The sequence below is a fragment of the Grammomys surdaster genome, unplaced genomic scaffold, assembly GCF_004785775.1.
Source record: "Grammomys surdaster isolate TR1022 unplaced genomic scaffold, NIH_TR_1.0 126133, whole genome shotgun sequence".
Lineage (NCBI taxonomy): Eukaryota > Metazoa > Chordata > Mammalia > Rodentia > Muridae > Grammomys > Grammomys surdaster.
This window is the reverse complement of record NW_021620941.1, coordinates 4581683-4593772: the sequence shown is the minus strand read 5'-3', so window position 1 is coordinate 4593772 and position 12090 is coordinate 4581683. Positions and strand designations below refer to the sequence as shown.

The 12090-nt window shown below is 47.2% G+C and overlaps 1 protein-coding gene across 5 annotated transcripts in view; it reads left to right on the top strand.

Moving 5' to 3' along the window:
* Rapgef1 (Rap guanine nucleotide exchange factor 1) overlaps window positions 1-12090 on the top strand; it is a 94742-nt gene that overhangs the window by 44423 nt on the left and 38229 nt on the right. For 3 of the 5 annotated variants that reach the window (XM_028756916.1, XM_028756918.1, XM_028756919.1), the window contains 4 exons: window positions 8838-8926; window positions 9570-9719; window positions 10331-10451; window positions 10815-10998. In XM_028756916.1, coding sequence (XP_028612749.1) covers window positions 8838-8926; window positions 9570-9719; window positions 10331-10451; window positions 10815-10998 — 544 coding nt within the window. Of the gene's footprint in view, window positions 1-739; window positions 881-8837; window positions 8927-9569; window positions 9720-10330; window positions 10452-10814; window positions 10999-12090 lie in introns of all 5 variants that reach the window. The other 2 variants (XM_028756917.1, XM_028756915.1) reach the window with 1 other exon arrangement.

Here is a 12090-nt window from a genome sequence, read left to right as displayed (position 1 = left end):
AAACAGAGCTAAGGGTTTTAATTACAGAGAGAAGGCCAATGAGGCCTTGCTTGGTGAGAGAAATCGCTCTCAAATGGGCTGTTAGCTAAAGCCCAAGCACCTTTAAAGTAGAGGTGATTGATGTGCTACTGTGTCTACAGGGGACTTTGGGTTCACTTTGAGAAGGAGAAACGACAAGCTACACGGTTCTCCACTGACTGCTCCTGTGCTCTCTTATCACAAGCAGTCAGACTTGTTACCATCAGTGTTAAGAGGCTGTGGGTGTTGACCATAGTCTCTGTAATATTTGGGGTGCTTTATCCCCTCAGTTCTTCCCACACCCTCTCTGGCTGGGCAGTGAGACATGACCTTCCCATGCTTTTTGGCCGACTGGCCCACTCTTGCTGCTCTTGTCCTAGCTTCTGGAAATCAAAATTATTTTCCAGATGACATTGTCTAGGCTTTCTTCTATCAAGTTGATCTTGGTGAAATGTCCAAAGTTAAAACAGCTGAAACAAGAGACCAGGTTTCCACAGAAGCTTCGGGACTCCAGAGTCCATGTTCCTTATGGACTCCTGAGAGCAGGGCTATACTGGTTGGCAGAAGGAATGCTTGAATGAAAAATTGCTGATTTCTCAGTGTGCCCCTGAGGGATGGGAGCGCACACACACAGCCTGTAGAACTTGAACATGCCAGCCCGAGTGAAAATAACTTGTTTATAGGTTTCTTTTTTTTTTTTTTTTTTTTTTTAATAATGTAGCCAGAACAGTGTAAGGAGGAGGATCAACAATGTGGAAGGCAAAGCCAGGAGAATCCTGGGGCAGAAATAACAGAGAGACTGTCTTGGAGAAAACAGACTCTGAAAAGTTGTCCTCTGACCTGCACACACATGACCATGCAGGTGAGCATGCACACGCATGCATACACAGGTGCAGACACATGCACAAGCACACTAGCACACTAGCACACTAGCACACATACAGGTATTTAGTAGGTAAGGAGCTCTGTGTTCTCTGGGATGCTGTAACATGAGTACACACAGAGGTGAAGACAGGGTCACGGGCCTGGCCTTAGGGAGCTTCAGGTTACATAAAAGGATGCCATGTGCCACAGCAAGGAGTGTTCGTGCCAATGCAGGGACAGGGAAGTCAGAGAAAATCCCAGGAGGAGTCTAGTCAGCTGGCATGTGTTACTAGAAGCTTCTTCTAGAGGGTGTTAGTGAAGGAATGAGATTGGTCAGCATGGGCATTTATGATTAGTATCTTATATTAATAATAGCAAACAGTGAGTGGATGCTCCTTTACACTGCCCAGCTTTGTACTGCAGCAGCCCTCTGACTGAGGCAAACCCCTTCACTGGTGGGCCGACCAAGGTTCAGTGGCAAGCTCAGGATTCTCACCCATGCCTGCTGGGCCTCGGCACTTAGTCACCCTCTGCTGCCCGGTCCTAGGAGAGTCAACCCAAAGGATTCTTCTCATTCATCCTCCCTAACACGGACACCTCATAAGCCTGGGTCCTGGTGTGTGATTAAGCCCCCTCAACTGGAGAGCCAGGAGTGTGCAAGCACAAATGCTTTAGCTGGTTGTCTTCTTCCCAAGTAGAAGAGAAAGGGCACATTCCTTCAGAGTGACTCACCACCCCTCAGGGGCTTATTCAGTTGTAAGTGGAATTGTTTGGGGTGGGGTTGGGGTAAGACTGAAAACTTGTCTGAAAGGCAGATGGTTTTGGTACTGTTCCTACAAGTACACTGTCATCTGCCTTGTAAATCTTCACATAATTGCCACTTGTGAGCTCTGTAACCTCAGACAAGTGACTCTGAGATTCTTGTAAGTTCTTAAATACCCTGAGTGTGGCCAGGCAGTGGTGGTGCACATCTTTAATTCCAGCACTTGGGAGGCAGAGGCAGGAGGATTTCTGAGTTCGAGGCCAGCCTGGTCTACAGAGTGAGTTCCAGGACAGCCAGGGCTACACAGAGAAACCCTGTCTTGAAAAACAAAAACCAAACAAGCAAACAAAAAAATACCCTGAGTGTGTGAGGAGAGGTAAGCTTGTGTCTTTGGAGTACTGGCAAGTGCTGGGTGGCTAACAGGCAGGGTAAACTCTGATCACTGTGGCAACTTTCACTAGAGTAGCTCACATTTACGTCTTGGGTGAGAATTGTGTCTCCCTCTAGAGCAACTCACAAGTTTCAGATCTTCTGTACTGTGCCCACTTCTCCTCTGACCTCAGACATGGCACTTTTTGCCTTCAGAAATGTCAGGAACAGGCCTTTGTATCCCCAGCCTCCAGCCACTCATACAGACTGAAATATTATCATTTAAAATAATAATATGGGCTAGAATACTAACAATAGATTAATAATATTCAGTGGCTAAGAATACTCCCTTTTCTTCTGGAGGATCCATGTTCTGTTCTCTAGCATCTGTGGCTCATGTAGAACTCCATTTTCTTGACCTCCATGGGCATCTGGACACTTACACAAACACACACAGAAAAAAACTTGTAATGATTTCTTCCACTGAAAGCCTTGGGGAATCCCATAGCTTTGTCACTTGACCATCACCGCCAGAACTGTACTTGCATAGCAGTCTCAGAGGTTTTCTAAGGATAGCAGCCAGGCCAGAAAACACAAACAAGCAGAAGCTTTTAAAGATGGAACTTTTGCAGCTGGTCAGATGGCTCAGCAGCGAAGAGTGCCTGCCTACAAACCTGACTTGATCTGACCCTCAGAACCCAGCTCCCTCACACTGTCCTCTGACCTCCACGTGGGAACTGTGGCACATGCATCTGCATGCACACACAATCAACCCATCAGTTAATGCAAAAATTTTTAGACATCAAACTTTTGGAGGGATTGGGAAATGGCACAGTCATAAAGTGCTTGAATATAAACTTGTAGAGATGAATTTGGAGCCCAAGCACCCATGATAAAAAAAAAATGAATAAATAACCAGTCATAGCAACATGTACCCATGATCCTAGCACTAAGAGAGGTAGAAACAGGCAATTCCAATTTCTTGTTGATGAGATGGTCTGGCCACATCAGCCAGGTCCCAATGCAAGAGAAGGCCCTACCTCTGGTCTCCATATGTGACACAAAAATAAAATGTTATTTTTCACATGTAAAGTTCAGAGATAGACAAAGGCTAGTGTGAGATTTTCTACTGTCAGTAACACACAGGTTCTACTCAGTCATGCACAATAGCTGCTTCCTCTCCAGTTACCATGGCTACATTCAGACAAGGAAGAAGAGGTGCAAAGTTACCTTCTCCTTTGAAGGAGGCTTCTTAGAGCTCCTTACAGAATTTTCCTTGCATTTTATTGGCCAGAGTTGCATCAGGCCTCACCAGGTCACTCATGTTCATGTATGGTCACTGTGATTTCCTTTCCTCATTCACTGGCTCCCCATATTGCAGGATGCAAATCCCGAGTGACACCTCCACACTTCCTGGCACTTCCACATGCCCACTGGAGCAGGGTGAGCTTGTCCTATAAGGACCAAGGACAAGTATTCTCAGCCTTTCCAGGCACACATCCTGTTGTACAGTCCTTGTTTGGTGCTCTTATTGTTTGAGCTAGCCCTAACTTGAGAGCATTCTAAAAACAAGTCCTTAGCTAGTTTTGGCCTTCAGAGTGTGATTTACTATTTTTTTAAAAGATTTTTTTTTGAATGTATGCATTTATTTATATGAGTACACTGTAGCTGTCTTCAGACACACCAGAAGAGGGCATCAGATTCCATTACAGATGGTTTCGAGCCACCATGTGGTTGCTGGGAATTGAACTCAGGACCTCTGGAAGAGCAGTCAGTGCTCTTAACCGCTGAGCCATCTCTCCAGCCTATGGTTTACTATTTTTAAAAGGTTTATTTTTTAAAATCCAGGACCCAGACAGAGCCAGTGGATAGCATCATCTCTGTGAGCAGCAGCAGCAGCAAATGGATGTCGTTGTTTCCCCTCCTCTTCTTCCTCCTCCTCTTCCTCCTCCTCCTCCTCTTTTTCCTCCTCCTTTCCCTCCTCCTCTTCCTCTTCTTCCTCTTCCTCCTCCTCCTCCTTGAAACTTTGGGGCTTTGGTTTATTTAAAATTTTATTTATATTTATATATGTGGGCCTTCTTTTCTGTATGTGTGTCACATGTGTGTAGTGCCTACAGGGGCCAGAGGAGTTATCAGATCCCCTGGAGTCAGAGTTAACAGGCAACTGTTAACTGTTAAACTGCCCTGTGTAGGTACTGGGAACCAGACCTGCGTCCTCTACAAAAGCAACCAGTGCTCTTTACTGCTGAGTATCTCTCCAGCCGAATTTTGTTCATTTAAAGCTTAGAGAATTTATCTTAGAGTTATTACTTCTGAAAGTTGGCAGTGTACAATTAGTCAGAGGCACCCTTGTGGTGCTGCTTAACATGTCCCTCTGCCCCTTGGATTCCTGTAAAGCTAGAGGCCAGAACCCAATCAGTTTGTTAGTGGAGAAAAGAAATTTCTAGATAGCACTGTGCTTCCAGGAAAGGTGCCCCTTTTGGGGGCACTATTGTTGGTTGTGACCACTGTGCTCCAGAGTTTTCAAACTGTGACAGACAAGATTCCTTCTGCCGTTTCCCATCAACAGCCAGGATGAGTTTGAAAGAGAGACTTCCCCTTGTGGTTGTTATACAAAGCTTGTCGCTTCCTTACATACACAGTTTTCAAAGTTAGGACTGTTTCCTAGCATCCTCTGCCTGGTGTTTCTAGTTTTAATTGTTCTGTAGCTCAGGTGGTAGTGGCACACACCTTTAATCCCAGCATTCAGGAGGCCAAGGCAGGTGGATCTCTGAGTTTAGGCTAGCCTGATCTATAGAGTGAGTTCCAGGACAGCCAGGGCAACACAGAGAAAACCTGTCTTAAAAAAGAAGTTATGCAGCTCCCTAGCCAATGCTGCTTCCCAGCCAACCAGTTACCTGAAGTCCTCTGTGTCAGGCCTGTGTGAGGAATGCCAGTTGTTCTTCAAGCAGTTGTTATCCGTCTCCGTCTGTACTGTACACAGCAAGCCTTGTACTGCTGGGCTGTGTGTACAACTGAGAGCATCCCTCCGCTTGCCACTTCTTACTGCCACTTTAGGTGTGGGCAGAGAGAGTCCCCTGATGTTTCCATTACAAGTCACTCTGGGGGCTGAGTGTGATGGCAGAGGCAGGAGGATCTCTGAGTTAGAGGCCAGCCTGGTCTACATAGAAAAAGTCTAGGTCAGCCAGGAATACATAGAGAGACCTTGTCTCAAAAACACAAAGCAAAACAACAAAGTCACTCTGGGGCTGGACATTCCTGGGATCGTGTCCTGTAGCTCCTGTCACAGGAATCTACTACCCCAGTCCCCATGAGCCAGTGTGTTGTTCATGTGTCAGACCAGACCTGACCCTCTCCCAAAGTATGTGAAGAACTAGAGGGTGGCACTGAGCCTTGGTGTGTAACTGCAGACTTCCTGTGCCCTGGCACTGCACCCAGAGAATAGAGTCAGAGAGTAAGGGGTTGATAGACGATCTGGGCTATAGCTGTGGTATTCCCAGTGGAGTGGTCCTCACTGTGAGAACCTAGGGAACACTGTTTACCATGCTTTCCTTGGGCTTCTTTGTGCCAGGACTATCATAGCAGTGTGAGCCCTTCTGCAAGGCAGGTCTTTGTATCATTTCAGGAGAAAGTGGAGAGGAAGTGGGAACCAAGACATTCAGATTCAGAGCTGTGTGCTGACTTGTCGTGGTGAACATGAACACCGTGAGCATCAGAACATAGGCTCATGTTCTTAGGAAAATCTTCAGATGTGGTTTTTGACTTCTGAAAACTGATTTTCAATGAACTGAATGTCAGTCTCATGGATAGTTGTTGGCAGAAGAGTCCAAAACGATCTTTTCTAACTGACCTTGTGCCCTCTAGCAATTAATTTAAAAGACTGTCTTTGAGAAGAGATTTGACGTTTCACAGGGTATTGAGCCCTGGCTTAGTCACAGGTGGTGAACACTCAGTGAGACCAGGGTATTGGAAGTACCTAGATGGAAGAGGTTTCTGGAGCTTTCTGTGTGTGATCATTAAGACAAGTTGAGACCAAAGCCCTTCTGTTTGGGCAGGAAGATTGGCAGAGAAAGAAAAGCTGCCCGCCCCTTTCCCAGCCTCCACTTGTCATAATGTGGTCTTGGAATTTCAGGGCACAATTGCAAGTGTGTGCTTGTCATCCCAGGATCCTATAGCTATCCATTGTTCATTAGTTGAGGTCACAGCTGCCATTCCAAGAGGACAGCTTCCTTGCCTGCTCCCACGTCAGGAGGAACTGGAATTTGTTCTGTGTTAGCAGGTACAAATGTAAAGACTTCTCTGCATTCCTTTATCCTGCTTGCTGGAGTAAGTTTGGCTTAACCTGGTGACGCTCGTGATGCTGAGGCAGAAAGATGGAGAATTCAAGGCTTCCGAGTTCTGTGGGTCTGACACTCTGATCCCAGCCAAGGCTGTGGGGCACTCCTGCACACTTCTCCAGGCAGTGAGTTGGGAGCAGCCTGCCTCCAGCTGCTTTCCCTTCACATCCCTCTATCACTTGTGCTCTGAATTGTGGCAACAAGCAGAAGGCCCCTTTCCTGGGCTAGCCTCAGCCTCCCATGGATCTCACTTTCCACGTGGCTCCAAGAACAGAATGGGGTGAGCCTGGGTCTGGTTCTGTGGACACCTCTCTCATGGTGTGGGGTAGGCGGTTTCCTTAGAACTAATCTATGTCCATTTTTGAAAATTTAGAAGATACAAGTGAAAAAATAAATTAAAAAAAAAAACACAAAAAAGGGTTTTCGATCTTGTTTCCAAAATTTATAGTGTACCCCAGCAAAGCAGGTAGGACTTTTCTGCACCCAGTGTTCCTGGCATTCCACCATCTTTCCATGCTGTTGCTGTGACCTGTGTTCTGCTGTGACTTTATTCTTGCTGACTTCAGAATTGGCCCCTTGATGGGTCTAACACATCTGCATACTTGGTACTTTAGTGGGTATTTACCTGTGGGCTGTCGAACAGTCTCATTTTACCTCTGGTGACATCCTCCAGAGCTGAGCTTTTGCATATATCCATGACATTTTCCTCAGACAGAATCCTTCTAACAGATATTTGAGGCTTTTGATACATGCCAGTAGGTCATCCACTGGACCATCCCTGCTGCCCAGAGTGATACCCCATTCTATCTGATCCCATCCTGCCCCACCCCACCCTGTGTCTGCAAGTTTTATTTTGTTGCCATCAAACTTGAGAAGCTCTTAATATTTCTTTTTGTATGTTTATCTTTTTTCATAGTTTTTATGTTGTCAAAAGAAGCTGCTTCGGGAAATGCTAATTCTTAGCCCCTGGTCAGGGAGACGTGGTTAGGTACCCAGCTCTGCATCCTCAGAGGTAATATGTGCTCTTCCCTCGTGCACACAGGCTATCACCAGCAGCTGTCAGCAGAGAGCAGTGAGGAGATTGTGTGAGGCAATATACCAGAGCACTGCTCAGCAGTAAAAAAAAAAAAAAAAAAAAAGAGCCAGCTCGAGCTTCCCAAAGAAGGTGGAGTGCTGAGGCTGAGGCAGGTGGGAGTGGCCAAGAAGAGAGTGGTAGTTGCCAGGGGCGGCAGGAGAGGGAGGGGACTGCATAGGTACAAAATTTCTGTTCTAAAAGTTGTGTTAAGGATCGCACATGTATTCTGTAAAGTACTTCCCACACAGTCATGACCAGAGTTCAGTCCTCACAATGCACAGAAAAAGCCAGGTGTGGTGGCCATAATTGTAATCCCAGCACTAGGGAACCAAGAGACAGATGGATGGATCCCTAGAGCATTCTGGCCATCTGTCCTCACCTACTCCGTGTGCTCAGTGATCTTCAGGTGCTAGTAAGAGACCCTGTCCCAAAAAGCCCCATGTATATCCATCCTGGAAGCCCACAGCAATCCAGAGCAGAATGTACAGAGTGCTGAGATGGCAGAAGGGAAGAACAGGGGTGAGAGTGGTCTTCATACCCCAGGTGATGGTCACACTGTGCACCTGGGAAACATCATTAAAGTGCTCTGGACTGGTAGTGCGTGCCTTTAACCTCAGCACTTCTACATAAAGAGCCCCTGCCTCAAAAAAAAAAAAAAAAAAAGTCATGGAACTGGATAAATATGTCCCAGCTGAGAAACTACACCCCTGATCTGCCCTCTTTTCTGCCTTGTAAATGCTAAAGTACCATTTTTCATTTTCTTTTTTTTTTTTTTTTTTTTTGGTTTTTTGAGACAGGGTTTCTCCGTGTAGCCCTGGCTGTCCTGGAACTCACTCTGTAGACCAGGCTGGCCTCGAACTCAGAAATCCACCTGCCTCTGCCTCCCAAGTGCTGGGATTAAAGGCATGCGCCACCACCGCCCGGCCATTTTTCATTTTCTTACTATGCCATTTTTCTGCTTTGAGGTCACACAACCTTCACTCTAAGTTCTTTGACAAGGCTCCCAACAATCCACTAGGGCTCCAGTTCCTGCCTTGACCAAGTCAGTGCACTTTGGGAAAACACTAAAAGCCAGAAGCCAGATGGCTAAGTGCACCACTGTGCCTAACATGACAGCTTTAGGGAACCAAAAGCATCTGCCACTCTCCCCAGACGGCACAGGAATACAAGTGTGTCATGGTCTGTTCATCTAAACACCCAGACTTGTCATTTCCCCTTTCAAGAGGAAGTACACAGTGCAGTTGAAACTTTACAGTATACTGCTATGGTATTTTTTGAGAGAAAGGGGCATGTTAAGGACTGTGCAGATTACCCTGCCTAGGAAATGTGTGGACACAAATGTGGGACTTGGAAGCCCTGACTCTTGCTAAAGGTACAGTGGTGTCATTCCCCTGCCCCTTCTCCCTCACAGGAGCTAGTGAGGCTAACCATTGAGAAGCAGGGGCGACCATCACCTACAAGCCCAGTGAAGCCTAGTTCCCCAGCCAGCAAGCCTGACGGGTAAGTCTGAACAGACTCCTTGGTCCCAGTGGGACCAACCACACACTTTGAAACTGAGCCTACACGTAACAAAGAAGGGAGCCAGGCAAGCAGTGAGAGTATTTGAGACAAGGCCATGAGCAGCCCTGGTCCCTTTCCAGTGATAAGTTCTGATGAGTGAGTGCCTGGTGCTTTAAAAGGTGTATTTCACATAAGTTTCAAGCTCATCTGGGTAAGAGTGTACAGAAGGAAGTGGTTCTGAGCCCCTGGTTCTGCCCAGGCAGCATCACACCACAAACTCCACAAGGGCTTGGCTGAGAGGTTGGGGGAGACCTTGGATTTTTTTAGTAGTTCAGCCAATGGGATCCTGATACAGAACAAACCCAGAGGCCAGTGGTGCAGTGTTTTTTCAGTAATCTGAGGGAGGACCTTATGTGGACAGCCTTAATATTTTATATTAGTTTCAAGGACTGTCCCGTGTTAAACATGTGACACATTATTTTAGAGCAGCCTGGTAGCTGTCCAGTGATGAAACTCCATGGGAACCCCAAGACTGTGCATGAGGCTCCTTCTTTGACCATTTCCCCCTTAGCCCTCCCCCTCACTCTCAGGAGCAACACACTCTCTGACTCTGTGTGATCCCGAGTTCTTTCCATCTCTCCAGCCAGCCTGAGCTCCCTCTGACAGACCGAGAAATGGAAATCCTGAACAAGACAAGTGTGTCACCGTCCACTGAACGGGTCCCAGACTCCACCGGTGATGAGGTTGCGCCCCCCAAGCCCCCCTTACCTGGCATCCGGGTGGTTGATAATAGGTAATTCTAAGCTCTTTTGAGGGGATTTTTTTTTTCCATGGGGCCTACCTATTTATGACTTAATGTGAGGAGTAGGTGGTAGAATGAGCAGAAGGATAGCAGCAGCCTGGGGTAAGTGCTCAAGTGGCTTGGCATTGTTAAAAAGAATGTCCCTGAAGGTGGCCAGGCTCTGGCTCTGTACTCTTTCAGCTTGCTTCAGTCTCTATCCAGTAAAAACCAGTCATGATTTACTATGGAAGGAAAAGAATCTTCTTTGGTTCTAGACTTTGAGCCTTGATAGACTGACTGACAGGAGGAGAAGAGGAGGCAGTTAAAGGATGAAAATTAACTGTGGCTGGGCGGTGGTGGGGCACGTCTTTAATCCCAGTACTTGGGAGGCAGAGGCAGGGGGATTTCTGAGTTCGAGACCAGCCTGGTCTACAGAGTGAGTTCCAGGACAGCCAGGGCTATACAGAGAAACCCTGTCTCGAAAAACCAAGAAAAGAAAAAAAAAGAAAAGAAAAGAAAATTAAGTGTGGAAAAAGCTTCATGCATGTCCTGTTCCTCTAAAAGCATTCTAAATCACTCTTGTTTGTGATGTACAGTTTGCCTGGATTTTCTGTCTTTTCTAGTCCACCAGCATTACCACCCAAGAAAAGGCAGTCTGCTCCGTCGCCTACCCGGGTGGCTGTGGTGGCTCCCATGAGTCGGGCTACCAGCGGCTCCAGTTTGCCTGTTGGAATCAATAGGCAGGTAATGAAGTCCTGGTTCTGTTGGGGAGGAGGATACAATTGGAGTTTGAGGATTGCGTACTGAAGGTCACCTGGAAGTCTTTAGACCACTATTACTCACATCTGCAGACTTGTGGGAAGGCAAACCATCGCTATCCCTCTCCCCGCCCCCATGACATGGGGCATCTCCCAAGGGCATCCCTGTTGAAGCACTCTCATAGTCCTCCCAGTTCCTTTTCCTGTCAGCCTGATCCTATACTGACATCAAAGATGGCCTCTGAGCTAGGCAGTGTTTTCTCTGAGCTAGTGAGCATGCCAGTTACTTGTCCCTGATCTCTGCTGTCTTTCCCAAGGATTACTGAAGTTCCTTTCCATTCTTCCCAAGGACTTTGATGTTGAATGTTACTCCCAGAGGCGCCTGTCAGGAGGCAGCCGCTCCTGCGGTGGTGAGTCTCCTCGCCTGTCTCCCTGCAGCAGCACGGGCAAGCTCAGCCGGTCAGACGAGCAGCTGTCCTCCCTGGACAGAGATAGCGGGCAGTGCTCACGGAACACAAGCTGTGAAACACTAGGTAAGCCATCACAACCCTCCTCCCTACAAAGCTCCCTGAGGTCCTTTGATTCTGAGATCGAGTCAGCTGATTCCCAGGCAATCAGCTAGATTTGACTAGATGGCCTTAGTCAAATTCTTTAAAATCCAGCCTCAGTCTCCTCATCTACAAAATGAAGATGGTGTCTGCTCGGGAAGAGTCTGAACAAGCGTATGGAGTAACAGTGTAGAGTCACAGAGCAGATGATCAGGCAGCTCTCTCCTTACAGTGTACAGCTAACTCATGTACACATATGGCTGTCTCTGAGTGAAGGAGTGAGCTCCTGAAGGTATTGACAGAGGTCGAAAGCATCGAGCAGCCTTCTGTCCTTGTCAGGCACCACTGACCAAGGTCAACAGGACCATTTGGCAGGAGCTTGGTGGTACCGACCTGTTTGTGTCCTGGAAACTAGATCCTTTTCCCTTCTGAGAAGGTGTCCTAGGCACAAAGGAGAGACTGTCAGCAAGGCTCCTGAACAAGGAGGCTAACCTACAAAGAGTTAGCTGGTGCTAATACAGAGACACTATTAGGAGCCCCTGTGGGAGTCAGATGGATGAGGAGACATTGCTCTGGCGGAGCAGCCTAGAGCTAGTGAAAATCACTTATGGATGCTGGTGCCTGGGCAGACTCTGAGAGCACGGGCCTGCTGTTTCTTAGATACGGTGAAAAGGATGAGAAGAGAGTAGCTTACATGCTTGTAAGCCCTGTACTTGGGAGGCAGAGGCAAGACGATTCGTGAGTTCCAGGCCAACCTGGTGTACAGAGAATTTCAGGCCAGCCAGGACTACATAGTGGGACCATGTCTCAAAAACAAACAAAAAAGTGGGGATAAGGTTCTAGAGAAAAAAGAAATTTCAAGAAAATGCATCAAAATGTAAACCGTGGTGGTCAGCTCTGAGTTTTCATTTTCATGATCATTTGCCATCTTTTGTCTTGTGTCCTTTATGTTTTAGGGAATCAAGTTGTAAAGTGTAGGAAAGTCCTGAGGCTGTAGCTCAGTGGTAGGATTCATGCACAGAGCCAGCCTGGGCTCCATCTCCAGAGCCACTGCTGAGAGAGGGGGCAGAGGGGGAG